At 56.9% G+C, this 18475-nt stretch overlaps 5 protein-coding genes across 5 annotated transcripts; 3 read left to right on the top strand and 2 right to left on the bottom strand.

The window, feature by feature from the left end:
- Nucleotides 1-249: 249 nt before the first annotated feature.
- On the bottom strand, nt 250-1516 carry SPBR_05971 (uncharacterized protein; the record flags this gene model as incomplete). Its single annotated transcript, XM_040764233.1, has 3 exons — nt 250-819; nt 892-943; nt 1029-1516. 3 exons carry the CDS (start codon nt 1514-1516, stop codon nt 250-252), a joined length of 1110 nt encoding a protein of 369 aa, XP_040622019.1.
- Nucleotides 1517-5207: 3691 nt separating this feature from the next.
- On the top strand, nt 5208-6614 carry SPBR_05920 (set domain containing protein; the record flags this gene model as incomplete). Its single annotated transcript, XM_040764183.1, has 1 exon — nt 5208-6614. The coding sequence occupies one exon, from the start codon at nt 5208-5210 to the stop codon at nt 6612-6614; it is 1407 nt and encodes a 468-aa protein (XP_040622018.1).
- A 1972-nt stretch (nt 6615-8586) lies between these two features.
- On the top strand, nt 8587-9399 carry SPBR_06149 (pheromone precursor protein; the record flags this gene model as incomplete). The annotated part of the gene is made up of 1 exon (XM_040764411.1): nt 8587-9399. One exon carries the CDS (start codon nt 8587-8589, stop codon nt 9397-9399), a length of 813 nt encoding a protein of 270 aa, XP_040622017.1.
- Nucleotides 9400-10195: 796 nt separating this feature from the next.
- Nucleotides 10196-11005, bottom strand: SPBR_06151 (mitochondrial protein FMP32; the record flags this gene model as incomplete). The annotated part of the gene is made up of 1 exon (XM_040764413.1): nt 10196-11005. The coding sequence occupies one exon, from the start codon at nt 11003-11005 to the stop codon at nt 10196-10198; it is 810 nt and encodes a 269-aa protein (XP_040622016.1).
- Nucleotides 11006-13122: 2117 nt separating this feature from the next.
- SPBR_05477 (clathrin heavy chain) lies at nt 13123-18475 on the top strand (the record flags this gene model as incomplete). Its single annotated transcript, XM_040763741.1, has 3 exons — nt 13123-13209; nt 13357-13725; nt 13871-18475. The coding sequence occupies 3 exons, from the start codon at nt 13123-13125 to the stop codon at nt 18473-18475; spliced, it is 5061 nt and encodes a 1686-aa protein (XP_040622015.1).

The raw sequence follows: 18475 nt of genomic DNA, 5'->3' as shown, positions 1-18475 counted from the left end.
TTCACGACAGTACGAAATTTGGAACATGGCACATTCTGGGGGCCAACGTTAGCTTGCTCTATCCAGCTTCTCATATGCCGCGTATATCGTTACCACATAGTTTAGGGAACGTGTCTGTTTTGTTCACGCATTGAGATAAACAAGTCTCTGCTATATACATCGATTCATCTGTCATACGTCATTATATCCAAGCACGAGTTACCAGCACGTCCATTATATCTTTAGCATCCACTCACCCGCCTCCTCCTCTCACTTCGACCGGTGTGTCCGCTTCGACTGGTGCGTCAGGTCGTCGACGCTGGTAAACACCGTGCAGCCGGACTCGGTCTGGCACATGGCCGTGCGGCCCAGGTTCTTGGCCACGGGGCCCGTCGGGCCCGACGTGTAGTGGCACTCGCCAAAGATGCAGTACTGGCCCGACCGGCTCGACGCGTACTGCTCGTCGCCCCAGGCGCCGCCCCACTGCAGCCACGTCGCCCCCTCGGCGGGCGACGTGCTGCCCTCTTCGCTGCCGCCGACATTGGCGCCGCCTGCTTCCGAGAAGGTGGCGGATGCGGTGTCGAACCAGTAGCCGCGGTAGTTCTGGGCCAGGTCCCATGCAAAGCCGGCGTCGGTGGTGTCGCTCACAATGCCGAGCGCGATGGTGTAGTCTTCCTTGCCGGGCTTGGCGTAGTTGGCGTGGCCGCCGGTGCCAATGTAGGTGAGCGGGCGGCCGGCGTTGGCGCCGGTGCCCTTGGAGAGAGCGGCCCAGGTGTAGGCGGAGCCGGAGCCGTGCTGGGAAAAGTACATGGCGGTAGGAGCGCCGTCGACGAAGCGGATCTACGGTGGCAACATGTTAGCCGGGAGCTGCAGCAAAACAGTGAGGATGAGGACGAGAGGAGAGGAACGGACCATGGTATGTTCCCAGTCGCCGACGTGGTCGTCAAAGTTGATGCCGATGACCCTATGAAGAGTAAGTATGGGCGCCAAATGAGAGCGTAGCGAGGATACTAAATAAAGCGAACGCAGCGAGGACAGCACAAACATACTTTCCGCCATAGTTGTACGAGTAAAAGTAAAAGTAAAAGACGTCCACCCAGGTGGCGTTCTTCTGCACGGCGATGATCGTGCCGGGCGCCGCGCTGTAGCCGCCGGTGGTGGTTGTGGGCTTGCCGTAGGCCGAGACCAGCCAGGCCGGGCTGGTGTCGACATTGTCCTTGGAGGTGAGGTAGACGCTGCTGCTCTGGTCGTTGAGGGTGGCGAGCGTGACGGAGCCGGCGGACGTGTAGCCGGAGACGGGGACAAAGTCGACCTCGGGAATCACATTGGCAAGGTGGGTAGCAACATCCGACGGCCACCAGCTCTCGCCGCTGTAGAGGTAGGAGATGGGAGCATAGGTGAGGGCGTAGTCGGGGAGCGGAGTGGTCTGGCGTTTGTTGTTGTTGTTGCCGGCGGAGGAAGAGAGGGCAGGGGCCGGAGCAGCGCTGGAGACGGCGGCAGCGGCGAGAATGCCGGCCAGCTGGCGGATGGAGGGCATGATGGAGTAGTGGAGAGAAGGGAGACAAAGGGTGTAAGTGATGATATAGGGCTGGAGGTGTTTGGAGGGTTGAGGGTCTCTGTCGATCCTGAACGGAGAAAATGGAAATACAAATGACCAGAGACGGGCCTTCCCGTGTGTATTTATACTTTCGTTCCGGCCGTATGTTTAGACCGGTTTACCTTCCTGTGAAAAGCGGGAAAGGCAGAGAGGCGCTCCTTGACAGAATCGGTGTCGGGACACCGTCAAAGGACAAGGGCCCGCGGTGATGCACTTGCTTGCAGGGAAAAAAAAACGTGTTTGTAAAGAAACGAGGGAAAAGAGAGAGAAAGCTCGTGGAGACGGAGGTCGAGCTGGAATGAGAATGAAAAAAAGAAAAGAAAAAAAAAAAAAGAAGAAGAAAGAAAAAGAATGTTTATCATAGTAAACGGAGGTGTAAAGACGTGCAGCAAACTGAACCGCAGCTAGAGCCAGAAAAGGCAACAGAAGGACGATTTCCCGTACAGAACGAATAAGACAACGAGGTTGCATCTTGTGGAATGCCGGTCGGGTCACATTGCGAGTATGGACACCCCTAGCTTTGACACCTTCCTGTTCGTCACTTTAGAGACGCTGTCGACGAATACCCTCGTACCCGTGCCTGGCCATTCTGGCCATCCTGGCGACTCTGGCCAATACTTGGCTATTTGGCCGATGTGCCACCACACCAACCCCGTCCACGTCGTTGCAGGTGCCCCGTATGCCGCTGCATGTGTCGACTGTTTGTATCTTGGTCGTTCACGTCAAGTCTGTGCTGCGAGCCACTGGCATTTCCCATTTCCTGGTCACATTTCCCTTGTGTTCTGGCCCTCCATGTGCAGCAAGCGTCCGGCGGTCGGCATCGTTGACAGCAGTGTATGACATGGGGCCGTGTGTCCACGACCATGGAAAAAAGAATCAAAGATCAAAGTCGATGTCGAGTCAAATGACCCAAAAGGCCGCAAGCTCGCAAAAGCTGACACAGTTGACACAAAATGCCACAAAATGGCGGGGTCATCTGTACCTTCAACTCACTCCGGACAAAAAGAGACGGCCTGACGGCTTGCCAGGACCCCTGCAGCCCTGGTCGCAATCCTACGTGGATCGCGGATCTGGCGACCGAATTGGGGGGCGATGCGCCGAGGCGGGCAGCCACGCTTTTGAGAGGCGGGTGCATGCATAAAAGCTTGTCATCTGCATCTTGTGCCGGTCTGCCCAGTCACAGTCTCCCAGTCCCCATCGTCTCACTCCATTGAACGACACGCAGAGCCTTTTCTCTTCACGTGCGCCTGGCCGTTGTGGATGCATCGCGCCGTGCGTTGTCGATCGTTTCGTTTTCGCCGTCGGTCAAGGAAAGAGGCGAGCAGAGGGCGACTGCGACACAGTACGTGCAACATGCAAAGAGAGAAGAGAGAGAGAAAGAGAGCGTGCGTAGGAGGGCATGTTTGCGTTCGTCGTGACGATTGGAGAGAAGTGATGATAGAAAAGGAGTGCTCCATGCAAAGGAAAGTACGGCGTAGATGTTCAATGTAGGACAATGGGCAGACGCAAACCACAATTGGAAAGACCGTGTAATTGCTAGCGCGCGTGGCGCACAAACAAGGAAAGAACGGCTTCTGGTTGGGTCACGGCGAAATGACCCAATTCGAAGGGAAAATAGAAAAACGGCTGTTAGAATCTAGACGGACGTACGACCTATGGCAAGGAAAAGAATGCATTTTGAACATTTTTAATTTTCTGACATCTCCAAGATACATGCTTTCAGGTCGCTCTGGCAGTTTATATAGAGCATCTCGAGCTTCTTCCCAAGCTCGAAACCTTCCCAAATTGTATGAATAAAGTCCTGTCCAGTCAAACTAACTTGTGTGCCCTTTGTATATCGAAAAGAAACATCAAGTATGTTGTACGGTTTGGCCAACGGGCGTAATTGACATGGATGTGCTTTGTCCAGAGCCTGCAGGCAAGGCAATACGTGCCGCAAGGCTGTTAACGTCGGCGATACGTACACACGTACGAAATACAGCATGATGTATATGGCCTTGAGCGGCACAGTGCCTGCGGCTGTCGTGTCATAGATCTCGTTCATGAGCGAGCGGTCGACTCCGAGCGCTGCTACGTCCAAGGGCGTAAGGGTCTGTACCGTAGATCCGGTGTCGTTCGACAGTACAGTGGCTAAAATGGCATCAAAACGCGCGTTGGCATTATACTGCACAGAGGCTACCATCTTTGCTTGCATGTCAGAACTGACCAACCCTTCTCGTTAGTTGGGGGGGGGGGGGGGGGGGTTCTCGGGAACTTACTTGGTGAATGTGCGACCCAGGAACAGCGCCAAATGTGGCTGTTTTGAGCCATCTGCTGCGGTTCTGCTGGCCTATACTAAGGGCCGGCATGATCGGCAGGCAGCAAAGTCGTCTGGAGGCCCATACGGTGCAAACCCTATTATATCACGTTAGTACTCGGATTTTACCCATGTTTAGACTTCGTATCAAGGGAAGTGAACTCACAGCCTCCAAGGTGTAGCCTCGGAAGCTCGCCATCGGCCCAATCGTTCTCATTGTCGCCCGATCGCCGTTCGCACTGGTTACGAACTTGCCGTCATATACCAACCACGTCTGGTTATTTGGCGGAGGCGTGCCGCCATTCTCATAGTAGCGTACTAGAAATTCGAAATTCTTCTTAATCTCCTCGTCGGGAACTTGGGGGATTTGCTCTTTGAGATGCGAGATTCTTATCTCACGGAAACCTTCTTCAGTGTGCACACTCGCAGGTAATGGGGTCGGGAAGGTATTAGCAGGTTGGTTGGCCATTTTGCAATAATAGTGCCCTCTTGATTGGTTTGCGACAGAATATGCGAGAAAATAATTGACGCCTGTTCTGCTGAAGATGAGTCAACTATCCCTTGTAAGTAGCAAATTTTGCTGCAGGATGGGAAGACGTTGACGCGGTGAACGCGAGACAGGTTGAGAGGCGAGGGCGGCCGGTGGATGGCAAAGATGCACGACTTGTTGATGGAGACAACTGTGCGAAGACCACAAGGACTCCTGATGGAAACTGTGAGTGATGGTCACGGAAAAGATAAAAATGACACTGGTAGACAACAGAATTTAGAAGATGGACCGTTGAGAAAGAAGTGATGCGTATCTGACGGACGAAAACAGGAGGATGCGAATTTTACGTTGTAGAATTGATAGAAAAACCGGTAGAATCGACGTGGTTGCAAGGCAAAGCAGACTCTTGTTTGATACGAAAAAATGGGTTGGTAGGAGGAAGAATCAAGATCCTTGCACTTGTCTCTGCACTGGCGCTTCTTTCGAGACTTGTCTCGTGAAGGACCCCAGATCCCGTGACCGTGGCGTACACCATTTTCTTCCCTTTTCGGCCATTGTCCTGCGGTGAGTCAATCGAGTAATTGTGCATTGCGACAGCATCACGTCTTGCAAGGTAGCTTCCAGTTGTTTTTTGCATTCAATTTATTTTTATTTTTTTCTTTTTCTTTTTTTTTTTGGCAATCTCTACATTTCCAGCATGTCTTAAGGTACCATGTCTTTGTAACTGCAATAGTAGTGGTCCATCTCGACCAATCAACAATTTACGTTCTTAAGCACTTTAGCTTCATCCGCTGGAAAGTTCTGCCGCCGGGCTTCGTCACGTCGCCCTTCTGCCGCCTTCCACGATGCAGGACGAGACACTGCAGGACCTCTTGCACTATGCCGCCAAGCAGGGCGTCCAGCTGACGGGCATTGCGCCCCGCCGGTTGCCCGGCCGTGGTTACGGTATGGTCGCCGTCCGCGACGTCCTCGAGGGCGAGACGGTGCTGGTCGTGCCCACACGCGCCTTGCGTACGCTGGCGACGGTGCCCAAGGCTATCTCGCGCACCCTGGACCGCGACGTGTCGGTGCACGGCATCCTGGCCGCGCATCTCGTGCTCGACGAGTCGGGCGACTACGCAGCCTGGGACGCTGTCTTGCCGACGCCTGAAGACTTGGAGGCCGGCATGCCGCTGCTCTGGCCGACAAAACTGCGCGAGCTGCTGCCGACGCCGGCACGCAACGCCCTGCAGCGCCAGCAGACCAAGCTCAATGCGGACTGGGCGGCCGTCAAGGCGGCGTTTGGAGACGGCGCGGCCGAGGGTAACAAGAAGAAGGACCGGGACAGGGACAGGGGCAGTGACAAGGACAGTGACAAGGACAGTGACAAGGACAAGGACAAAAGGAAAACCCTCACAAAGAGCGACTACGTCCGCGCGTGGCTGCTGGTCAACTCGCGTACCTTTTACTACACCACCCCGCGCTCCGAGGCCGCCCTGCCCAGCCACGACGACCGCATCGCCATGCAGCCCGTGGCCGACCTGTTCAACCACGCCGCCGACCGCGGCTGCCGTGCCGCCTACGCCGCCCAGGGCTTCTCGTTTGTCGCCGACCGCCCGTACAGCGAGGGCGACGAAGTGCCCATCAGCTACGGCGCCCACGCCAACGACGCCCTGCTCGTCGAGTACGGCTTCGTCCTGGCCGACAACCGCTGGGACGAGGTCGCCCTCGACGCGGTCCTCGTCCCGCGCCTCGCATCGTCCCCGCACGACGTTGTGCGCGACGACCTGGAGACCGCCGGCTTCTGGGGCAACTACATGATTGACGCCGCCACGCCGGGCGGCTGCTACCGCACACAGGTGGCCCTGCGGCGGCTGCTGTGCGGCAACGGCGCGGCCCAGCGGACGGCCTGGCTGCAGTTTGTCGAGGGCGGTGGCAACGAGGACGACGACGACGACGGGGACAACGAGGATACGGGACACAGAGGACGAGACGAGCGTGAGCATGTTCTCCTGGAATGCCTGGACGACATGGCCGAGCTGGCCCACAAGACGCTGACCAAGATTGAGCGGCTGGCCAAGGCGAACGTCGGGACCGAGAGCCAGCGGAGCCTGTTGGCGCTGCGGTGGCGGCAGGTCGAGGCCATGGTGGCCCAAGCAGCCAAGAAGCTGAGGGAGGGCGAAGAGGCAGGGGTCGTGGAGGAGGAGGAGGAGAAACAGAAAGAAGGGACGAAGACGAAGACGAAAACAAAGAAGAAGGAAGCCACAAAGTGAGGTGGCGAGATGCGGACAGCGCCCATTTTGGGAATGGGACCGGACGATTTACGATGCCATGTTACAATGGTGCAGGAGCGTATCAAAGAGCATTGCGCAGACTGGCCGTTCAGGATAGACTTGGTCAAGTGAAAGCGGAAACGAACAACTACGACTCTACAGCGGCTCTTCAGCATCTCTTAAGCATCTCCTCAGAACTCTTAAGCATCTCTTAAGCACATCTCTTGCATTTAGCTAGGCGAACAGCGTTTCGTACGTCTTTCTTCGCCGCTCGTCCCTTGGAACCACTCACTCTCTCCTCTTTCTGTCTATTGCTATCCAGACCTCACTCTCTCATCTTTCTGTCTATTGATATCCAAGACCGTCCAAGACCGTCCAAGACCATCCCAGACACCGTTTCTCCCTGCCGCCTCAGAGCCTCCCTCCACTCACGAGCGCTGTGACAGCCGCCCTTGCTCTCAACGCCATCATCTCCGGGCCCAAAAGGACCAGAGCAGCATTTAGCATTCCACCGCTGCCTCAGTGCCTGCCCGGGCGTATGACTATTGCTATTTGGCGTCCACATCCCTGGTCTCTCATCTCCTGGACCGTCCGCGTCTTCTCCGTCTTCCTCGTTTCTGCGGTTGCTATGGCCGCTGTCCTGAAGCAGCGTCTCGCCAAGCGCAGAATGTTGGCACCGCATTCGAGATGAGACTTGGTAGTGGTCATTTCTCTTTTTTATTCTCGATTTTTTGGCCGTTGTACATGTTATTCCCGTCCTTTCTCGTCAATTAAAGTCCATGGTTAATTGCTGTCAATTGAGGTGGTTGAGCTGCGTTGTGGTCTAGCGTGTTAGTGCGCATCGCAGTGTGGGTCGCTCAATTACCGTTTTGGGGTATCAATAGAGCTTCACTCGGCAAATTGCCTGACGCCCAAAACCCCTTCCTACACGACTCGCCACCACACCCTCCCGTACCTTTGACGCATCCAGGAACAAACGGAACTGTGCGGCATGAACAAGCTAAAAAAAGACGCTGTCAAGAAAGACGTTAAGAGGAGGCCACGACGAGCAGACGAATTCGGCAAGAGGCCATATCCAGCTTTGCGTATCTCCCCCGTCGCCCAGAACGCCAGCTCAATGCTCATCAACCGACGCCCCCGGCCTCTTTGTTTTGTCGCCATCGTCATGCTAGCCCTCTCTTGATCTGTCATCGTCTTCCTCCGTTGCTCCCAGACCCTGGCGATCAACGTCCACCGTTTTTCTAATGTCCCCTAGCACTGTAGTCTTGCGGACTGTTTCCTTATCAGGAGGCAGGACAAGGGCTCGCAGGGTTTGGTCCTTTCTCTTTTGGGGTGTCAATAAGAACTCATCCGTCGCAAGGCAAGCGCAGTAGAGACGAGGACGAGGCCGCAACAATGAACTTTGTGTATTGCTCCTCCTTGTCAGACATCGTGTGATCAGGGCGACGTCGAAACAGGAAACCGGCCGCCAGACAACAAAAGATGGCAACGGAGATAGAGAAAGATCGGATGCGGCTACAGCCAACGGAAAGCCTGCTGTGTCTCTACCTTGGCAAAAAGAGAGGGAGAGAACAGAAGACCGAGGCGAGAGACGCCGGGAAAGGATGCTTTGGCGATAGTCTCGAGTCATGCCACCGCAAGTATCCTTGTTCTTTCTCCCGGCTGTTCATTTTGGCGTTTTTTGTTCATTCGTTTATGGCCCTTGGTCGTTTCTCGATTCGGCCTCAATAGATATCCACCTTCACCTCCGTCAATAGACCTTTGTCGACGAGGCCTATTGAAGTATAAAGATCCTCCCCACCTCTGTATTATCCCATTTGTTTTGTGTTTTTCTTTTCTCTTCTAATCCTCTCAGGACAAGTCAACTCCTACAGCCAAGAGATCGTCCTCCTTCTTCTCTATCAACCATTCTTCTTTGCACAATTTTACTTTTTTCACAAAATCAAACATCAAAATCAAAAAATCAAAAATCATGAAGACCGCCGCCGTCTTCACCATCCTCGCCGTCGGTGCCTCGGCTGCCGCCGTTGCGGAGGCCGAGGCCTACTGTCAGCAGGCCGGCCAGTCGTGTTACCAGGTCAAGCGCGCAGCTGAGGCGTTCGCCGAGGCCATTGCCGACCTGGGCGCTCCGGAAGCTGGTGTCTCGCGCCGCTCGCTGTCCTTTGGCGGCGTGCACAACAACGCCATTCGCGCCATCGACGGCCTGGCCTCCATCGTCGCATCCACCCAGTACAACCCCCGCTCCTTCTACTCGGATCTGTCCCTCGAGTCCCACTTCCCCGTCCCCGTCGAGGAGCCCGTGACGAAGCGTGAGGCTGAGGCCGACGCCGATGCCGACGCACAAAAATACTGTCCCCTGCCCGGCCAGCCGTGCTGGAAGAACAAGCGCGAGGCCGACGCCGCGGCCGACGCCGAGGCCCAGAAGTACTGCCCCCTGAAAGGCCAGTCCTGTTGGAAGGCCCGCCGCGCCGCCGAGGCCGTCATCAACGCCATTGAGGGCGGTTCCGTCCAGAAGCGCGAGGCGGAGGCCGACGCCGACGCCGAGGCCGATGCCCAGAAGTACTGCCCCCTCAAAGGCCAGTCGTGCTGGAAGTACAAGCGCGAGGCCGAGGCGGATGCCGAGGCCCAAAAGTATTGCCCCCTGAAGGGCCAGTCCTGCTGGAAGCGCAACGTCGGCACCCGCTGCTACGCCCCCGGCGGTGCCTGCGCCAACGCCAGCCGCGACCTGCACGCCATCTACAACGCCGCCCGCTCCGTCATTGAAAGCCTCCCAAAGGCAGAGTAAAATGGATTCGCTGTTGATTCGATCGGTGGTGTTACCCTTCTCACGTGTACCAGTATGACGCAAACATGACAACAAATATTTGCTTGTTATTTTCCATTTCCTTACTCGACAATATATACCTTCAATACCGAAAGGGTGGACAAAAACAGGAGGAGAGGGAGGCAAGAAGGAGGTGAAAGGCGACGATCTATTCGGGGGTGTTACTGATTCGCTCTTCTCGCTTGGATATGCACAAGGGGTGGTTGTCTTTGTCTGCCTGTCAAAGTTTGCTTGACCTTTGCCCTCTTCTTGTTTTCTTTTCTTTTTCTTTTCTTCCTTTGTCGGTTTTCCAAAACTCTTCTTCTGATGGCTAAGAAGCAAGGGCCCAGTCACCTGGGAGTCACCTTGCGCTTCCTTGTCGTCTTTCTGTTTATATATACCAGGCGGCTGCTACCACTATTTACTAGCAACACGCACTTTTTTACATAGTTTCCCATACCTTTTTTCTACATAGGAGCAGGTTTCTGCTTACTTTCTGATAGCGACAGACCAATACATCAAAGGTCGCTTGCTTGTACTGTCCACTGCCAGCACATTCATGATGGTATTCGTTGTGTGGCCGATGCAGCATTTTTGAATTATATGTACGATTTATATGTACGATTCGGTCTTTACAGCGACCTAATATAAATGAACAAAGTAGAAAAATTCAAACGCCATGCCCGTTGTTGCATAGTCTCGCGTTTGACGATCGTCTTGATGTCGAATTCTCCCCATGGTGCATCCTCCCCCATTTCCCCCATTTCCCCCATCACCCTTACATCAACAAACGCCACGCACCCAACATCAAGGCCGCGAAGCCCGTGCACACACCCATCAGCCACTGCAGCGTCTGGAACTTGACCTGCTCCAGCTGCTGCCGCAGGGCCGCCACCTCTTGCTCGATTTTCGTCTCCGTCTCTTTGACCTTGAGCTCTTGGCCCAGCGCCTCCTCCCGGATGCGCCCCTTTTCCAGGTTCAGGTCCAGCCGCACGCTCGCCTGGGTCCGGCCCACCTCGTCGCGCAGCCGGCTGTTGAACTTGGCCAGGTCGTTGGCCAGCCGCTCGTGCGCCGCCCGCGTCGTGTTCGTCTCGGTGCTGTCGGCCGACAGCAGCTCGCTCCGCAGCTTGGCAAAGTCCACTTTCTGCGTGTACGTCGCCTTGGCCGCGTCCTCCCGCAGCACCATGGTCCGCGTCAGGTTCTGGATGCTCTCCTCAATGACGTCGTTGAGCACCTTCATCATGGCCACCGACTGGTCCTCGGTGAAGCCGTCGTCCTGCAGCCGCTGCACAAACTTGAGCGTGTCAAAGTGGTGGTCGCGGCGGCGCACCGCTGCGGCGTGGAACGCGCGGCGGGCCAGAGGGGAGGAGGGCGGTCCTGTGGACGCCTTGCAGACTGGGCTTGGCGAATGCCTTGTCTGTGTCTGTGTCTGTGGGCGGCAGCGGGGGCCCGTTGTTGTGCTTGTAGAAAAGGCGGCCGCGGTCGCGGCGAGGCGGAAAAGCATCGGCTTTGCGTGGGCTTGGCGCACGGGTGCATTCCAGCTCAGTTGCGGCAGCAAAAAGCGCGGCAGGGATTGTTGGAGGGCCATCGCGGTCTGTGGTCTGGTCTGTGATGCGTGGGTAGATGCGCTCCTGGGGTTGGGAGGTTGAAGACAGATGCGCTCGTAGTTTCACGACTGAAAGCCTGCATTTGTACGTCGCAGCTTGTGACCGACAAGCTGGGAAAGTGCGAGTGCAATGCCGCTGTAGCCCGCGTCACTGACGAGGCCCCACTTTCCCTATTCAAGGAGGTCCTGGCGCTGTAGGAAAGGTCGACGACGCTGGTTGGTAGCAGATTTTAGCCTGAGGCACATTGGCAGCTGGTTCCCCGCTTTAATTTTTGGCAGGCACCATAATATATACCGATTGGGGCTCGCCCAAATTTTCTTGTCCTTCTTTTTCTTCTTTTTTCTTCTTCATGAACAACGCAATTAAAACACGTTTACGAAATCGATGACTTATTGGGTGAACGAGGACCTTGCTCCTCGGAACAAGTAGCTCCCAGGACATTTTCCTATCTTTTTTTCGACAAAACGGAGAACAAACCATATTTGAACAATCTTGGGTGCGGCGCTTCCCTGTCCTCTTCTGGGCGGTGGGAAGGGCCGCAATGATTGAGCAAACATTTCTTTTCCTTGCGCATACAGATATAAGACGGTGACATGTGTCTGGCAGCCACGGTCGGGGGCGGTGGCAGAGAGGTCGACGATAGCACAAAGAAAGATGCGACGAGACGGCAGCCGAGCTGGACAGCGGATCCTGTTGCGACGTCGCCGACCAAAGAACTGCGCAACGCCGGTATTTGACGGGCCCAGTCCGAACTGTTTTCTTGTCCCTCGCTCGACCACCTTTGTACTTTGTTCCGGCCTGCGCTTGTCGAGAGTACTGGACGTCCTTGCGGTCTGATTTGTTGATCCCGACACCTTCATAGCCCGTTCAGATACGCGGCCAACTCGTAGCTTGGGCACTGAACTTCAAGAGCCTGTTTTATTGAACGTTGTCAGACACGTTACCCGCTGGTAACCGTACTCTGTACTGTAACGTACACATCACATCAGAAGCTTCGCTCAGCTCATGTTGATCGTCGTTTCTGCCGACCGTTACCACTTTGTATCACGTGACGAATTGGCCGAATTGGAAACAACTGTTGCGTCACTTCCTGCATGAAGCCGCGCCTGAGGACCTGCCCTTCCCGGTTTGTCGCTGCCTAAAGTCCCGGTTTGCCGCAGATATTCGGGATGTGCTGGGCAGGGAATCACACAAACGTGTTGCAAAACTAGTGAATATGTTGGTCGATGTCAAGAAGAACGTCTAGAAAATAAAAATTAAACCTAAAAGAAAGTAAAAACAAAAGGCTACAGTGGTGTGTCCATTGCCCAGTACGGAAACAGGGAAGCTCAACAGCTATCTGGCCTCAATTGGTGTGCGCGTTCTTTCCTACTTGGGCGCATTCTTCTGCGCGTTCCTGCCAGTTTCCTGAAGAAACCTAATCTAACTCGTTGCACGTGACAGCAGAGCTCCCGCTTATTCACCCCTGAACGGCCCGTGCACAGGCCAGGCAAGCTGCGACCAGCGCCACGTCCAACTGCAGCAAGGGACACAGCGCGTCGGCCCCCCTAGAACGCCCTGGGTCGCTCCTTCCTTCTGGAATCAGAAGAGGATACGGTACCCTGTAGCAACCTAATTTCACCCTTTCCGTCTCCAGGCCCCAAATTTCCCTCCTTCTCTTCTCTCTCCTCGCATCCCATCGCATCCGAGCCTCTCACCATCTTCCACCCCCCATTCGAGGCCCATCTCTTCTTTGCACCTTGCATCCTTCTTCTCTTCTTTGACTGTGTCATTAATTGATTTGTTGCTTCTGTTCGCTCCCTTTCAGTTTCTAACTCCCCCCTGCCGCCTATTTCCCGCTTGTGCGGGAAGCTAACGGATTCCGTAAACTACCTCCTCTTTCACTCCTTTTCGTCCCTGCAGCTTTCGTTTGTCTTCTCAGCAGACCCGGTTCCTGTTGATCTCGCGATCCCTCATCCAACCGTCGTCGAATCGAACGTCTCTCTCTTTCGCCCACCCATTGTCGGCGAGCTCGTCGACCTAGCCTGCGCATCACCGCGCCCTGTCTTGTTTTCGTCAGCTTGATCGAGAGCTTGTCTCCCGCACACAGCCACCAACCATGGCACCGCTACCCATCAAGCTGGGCGAGATCGTCCAGCTCACTTCGATCGGTATCGACAGCCAGGCCATCGGCTTCAACTCTTGCGTACGTGCAGTCGACATTGCGACGCGTTTTCTGCGTCCCCCCCCTCGTTCCGTTGGGCGAGCTTGAAAGAGGGGCCCAATCTCATCTGGCGTCTTCTCTTTCGTCTCGCCTTTTGCTCACAACACAACCTGCTAATCCCTTCTATAGACATTAGAGTCCGACCGATATGTCTGCGTCCGCGAGAAGAAGAACGAGGCCGCTTCGCCCGAAGTCGTCATCGTCGACCTCCAGAACCTCAGCAATGTGATGCGCCGTGGCATCAAGGCCGACAGCGCCATCATGCACTGGTCGCGTCCCGTCATTGCCCTGCGGGCCCAGTCCCGGACACTCCAGATCTTCGACCTCGAGAAGAAGGCCAAGTTGAACTCGGCAACCACAAACGAGGACGTCGTCTACTGGAAGTGGATCAGCGAGAGCACCATTGGCCTCGTCACCGAGACCGGCGTGCACCACTGGGACGTGTTTGAGGCGAACAAGGCCCCTGTGGAGGTCTTCAAGCGGAATGCCGCGATGAACGTAAGCTCTTAACCCCCTCCCCCGTTTCCTGTTTGTTTTTGGCAGGTCCGATTTCTGGTCGCTATCGGTCTGCTAGAGATGGCTGCTCAGTTACCACGGTCCAATGGAGTCCACAGTAATCTAACCCCACTGTTTCCCACTCCAGGCCTGCCAGATCATCAACTACCGCATCGACGCCGACAGCAAATGGATGGCCGTCGTCGGCATTTCTCAGCAGCAGGGCCGTGTCGTTGGCTCCATCCAGCTCTACTCCAAGGAGCGCGGTGTCAGCCAGGCCATCGAGGGCCACGCCGCTTCCTTCGCCACATACCAGATGGACGGCGCCCCTCAGGTCTCGAAGCTGTTCGTCTTTGCCGTTCGCACTGCCGCCGCCGCGAAGCTGCACATTGTCGAGATCGACAAGCCCGACGCCAACCCCGCCTTCCCCAAGAAGGCCGTCGATGTCTATTTCCCCGCGGAGGCCGTTAACGACTTCCCCGTTGCGGTTCAGGTGTCGCAAAAGTATGGCATCGTCTACCTCATCACCAAGTACGGCTTCATCCACCTGTACGACATTGAGACTGGCACCTGCATCTTCATGAACCGCATGTCGAGCGAGACCATCTTCGTATCTTGCACGGACAGCGAGTCGACCGGCGTCGTCGGTATCAACCGCAAGGGTCAGACCCTGTCCGTCAAGGTTGACGAGACGACCATCATCCCCTACCTTCTGCAAAACCCGGCCAACACTGAGCTGGCAATTAAGATTGCCTCCCGGGGCGACCTGCCTGGCGCCGAGCAGCTCTATGGCCGCCAGTTCGAGCAGCTCTTCAACGCCGGCAACTACGTTGAGGCTGCCCGCGTGGCCGCCAACTCGCCGCAGGGCTTCCTGCGCACGTCGGAGACCATTGAGAAGTTCAAGCGGCTTCCCCAGCAGCCCGGCCAGATGTCGTACATCCTGCAGTACTTTGGTCTGCTGCTCGACAAGGGCAGTCTGAACATGACCGAGACGCTGGAGCTGGCCCAACCCGTTGTCGCCCAGAAGCGCACAGAGCTTCTCGAGAAGTGGGCCAAGGAGGACAAGCTGTACAGCTCGGAGCAGCTGGGTGACATGGTCCGGCCGCTGGATCTGGCCCTGGCTCTGCGCATCTACCTCAAGGCCAACGTGCCCCACAAGGTCGTCGCCTCGCTCGCCCAAGCTAACCGCTTTAACGAGATCATTCCCTACGCCACCAAAGCCGGCTACACCCCCGACTACATGCAGCTCCTGCAGCACGTCGCCCGCGCCAACCCAGACAAGGCTGTCGAGTTCGCGACCATGCTGGCCAACAACGAGGGCGGCCCCCTGATCGACCTCGAGCGCGCCGTCGACGTGTTCCAGTCGCAGAGCCTGCTGCCGCAGGTCACTGCGTTCCTCATTGACGCTTTGAAGGAGAACCGCCCCGAGCAGGCTCACCTCCAGACCCGCCTCCTGGAGATGAATCTCCTGAACGCGCCCCAGGTGGCCGACGCCATCCTCAGCAACCAAATGTTCACGCACTTCGACAAGGCACAGATTGCCAAGCTGTGTGAGCAGGCCGGTCTGTTCCGCTGGGCTCTGGATCTCTACGAGGACCCCGCTGCCGTCAAGCGTGTCGTTATCAACGTCCCCGGCACGGCCGACTTCGACCCGGAGTGGCTCACCACGTTCTTCGGCAAGCTCTCTGTCGAGCAATCCCTGGACTGCCTGGATGCCATGATGAAGCACAACATCCGCCAGAACCTCCAGTCCGTTGTCCAGATCGCCACCAAGTACTCGGACCTCCTGGGTCCCCAGAACCTCGTCGACCTGTTCGAGAAGTACAAGACGTCCGAGGGCCTGTACTACTACCTGGGTAGCATTGTCAACCTGTCGGAGGACTCGGAGGTGCACTTCAAGTACATTGAGGCTGCCACCAAGATGGGCCAGTTCCAGGAGGTCGAGCGCATTTGCCGCGAGAGCAACCACTACAACGCCGAGAAGGTCAAGAACTTCCTCAAGGAGGCCAAGCTGCAGGATCAGCTGCCGCTGATCATTGTCTGCGACCGCTTCAACCTTGTCCACGACCTGATCCTCTTCCTCTACCAGAACCAGCAGTTCCAGTCTATTGAGGCCTATGTTCAGCGCATCAACCCGTCGCGGACGCCTGCCGTCATCGGCGGTCTGCTCGATGTTGACTGCGACGAGAACATCATCAAGAACCTGCTTGCGTCCGTGCAGCCGGGCCCGATCCCCATTGACCAGCTGGTGTCGGAGGTGGAGTCGCGCAACCGCCTCAAGCTGCTGCTGCCTTTCCTCGAGTCTGCTCTGGCTGCTGGCAACCACGACCAGGCCATCTACAACGCCCTCGCCAAGATCTACATTGACTCCAACAACAACCCCGAGAAGTTCCTCAAGGAGAACGACCAGTACGACACCCTGTCCGTCGGCAAGTACTGCGAGAAGCGCGATCCCAACCTGGCCTACATCGCCTACAGCAAGGGCCAGAACGACCTGGAGCTCGTCAACGTCACCAACGAGAACTCCATGTACCGCGCCCAAGCCCGCTACCTGCTTGAGCGTGCCGACCGCGAGCTGTGGCAGTTCGTCCTGAGCGAGAACAACATCCACCGCCGCTCGGTCATCGACCAGGTGATCTCTACGGCCGTGCCCGAGTGCACTGACCCCACCAAGGTGTCGGAGGCCGTTGCCTGCTTCCTCAAGGCCGATCTGCCGGCCGAGCTTATCGAGCTCCTCGAGAAGATCGTGCTGGAGCCGTCTCCCTTTAGCGACAACCAGAGCCTGCAGAACCTGCTGCTGTTTACGGCCACGACAGCCGACAAGGCCCGTGTCATGGACTACATCCACAAGCTCGATGCGTTCGACCCGCAGGAGATCTCGGCGGCCTGCATCAACGTCGGCCTGTACGAGGAGGCGTTTGAGATCTTCAAGAAGATCAACGACAGCGCCAGCGCCGTCAACGTTCTCGTCGAGCACGTCGTTAGCATCGACCGTGCGCAGGCATACGCCGAGGAGGTCGACAGCCCCGAGGTCTGGAGCCGCGTTGCCAAAGCCCAGCTGGATGGCCTGCGCGTGAGCGACTCCATCGACTCGTACATCAAGGCCCAGGACCCCAAGAACTACGAGGAGGTCATCGAGACGGCCACCCACGCTGGCAAGAACGAGGAGCTTGTCAAGTACCTGCTGATGTCGCGCAAGACGCTGCGCGAGCCTGCCATTGACACCGCCCTCGCCTTCTGCTATGCGCGCCTGGACAACCTGCCGGAGCTGGAGGACTTTTTGCGCGGCACGAACGTGGCCAACATTGAGGAGTCCGGCGACAAGGCGTACGGCGAGGGTCTCTTTGAGGCGGCCAAGATCTTCTTCTCGAGCATCTCTAACTGGGCCAAGCTCGCGACGACGCTGGTGCACCTCGGCGACTACCAGGCGGCTGTGGAGGCGGCCCGCAAGGCCAACAACATCAAGGTGTGGCGCGAGGTGCACGAGGCGTGCGTGGAGAAGAAGGAGTTCCGCCTTGCGCTGATCTGCGGTCTGAACCTCATCATCGACGCCGACCAGCTGCAGCAGCTCGTCAAGCAGTACGAGCGCAACGGCTACTTTGACGAGCTGATCAACCTGCTCGAGCAGGGCCTCGGGCTGGAGCGTGCGCACATGGCCATGTTCACGGAGCTCGGCATTGCGCTGTCGAGATACACGCCGGACCGCCTGATGGAGCACCTGAAGCTGTTCTGGAGCCGCATGAACCTGCCCAAGATGATCCGTGCGTGCGAGGAGGCCAACCTGTGGCCCGAGCTGATTTTCTGCTACTACCACTACGACGAGTTTGACAACGCGGCGCTGGCGGTGATTGAGCGGCCCGAGAACTCGTGGGAGCACCAGCAGTTCAAGGAGATTGTGGTCAAGGTGGCCAACCTGGAGATTTACTACAAGGCCATCAACTTTTACCTGGAGCAGCACCCGTCGCTGATCACGGACCTGCTGCAGGCGCTGACGCCGCGCATCGACGTCAACCGCGTGGTGCGCATGTTCCAGAAGTCGGACAACCTGCCGCTGATCAAGCCGTTCCTGCTCAACGTGCAGTCGCAGAACAAGCGCGCGGTCAACGACGCGATCAACGACCTGCTGATCGAGGAGGAGGACTACAAGACGCTGCGCGACTCGGTCGAGCACTACGACAACTACGACCCCGTGGACCTGGCCGCCCGGCTGGAGAAGCACGACCTGGTCTTCTTCCGCCAGATTGCCGCCAACATCTACCGCAAGAACAAGCGGTGGGAGAAGTCGATTGCGCTCTCGAAGCAGGACAAGCTGTGGAAGGACGCCGTCGAGACGGCGGCCATCTCGGGCAAGAGCGAGGTCGTCGAGGAGCTGCTGCGCTACTTTGTGGACACGGGCAACCGCGAGTGCTACGTGGGCATGCTGTACGCGTGCCACGACCTGATCCGGCCCGACGTTGTGCTGGAGCTCTCGTGGCGCCACGGCCTGACGGACTTTACGATGCCGTACCTGATCAACCTGCTGGCCCAGCAGACCAAGGAGCTGGCGGTGCTCAAGGCGGACAACGAAGAGCGCAAGGCCAAGGAGAAGGAGCAGGAGAAGGTCGAGGACAACACGCCGATCCTGGGCGGCAACCGGCTGATGATCACGGCCGGGCCGACGGGTGCCCCCGGCGGCAGCGTGGGCCGTGCGTCGCCCGCGCCGTTTGCAGGCGCGAACGGCTTCGCCCCGCAGCCTACCGGATTCGGGTTCTAG

Source organism: Sporothrix brasiliensis, assembly GCF_000820605.1.
Source record: "Sporothrix brasiliensis 5110 chromosome Unknown Cont15, whole genome shotgun sequence".
In the NCBI taxonomy this organism is placed as follows: Eukaryota; Fungi; Ascomycota; class Sordariomycetes; order Ophiostomatales; family Ophiostomataceae; genus Sporothrix; species Sporothrix brasiliensis.
This window is presented reverse-complemented; position numbering and strand designations above follow the sequence as displayed.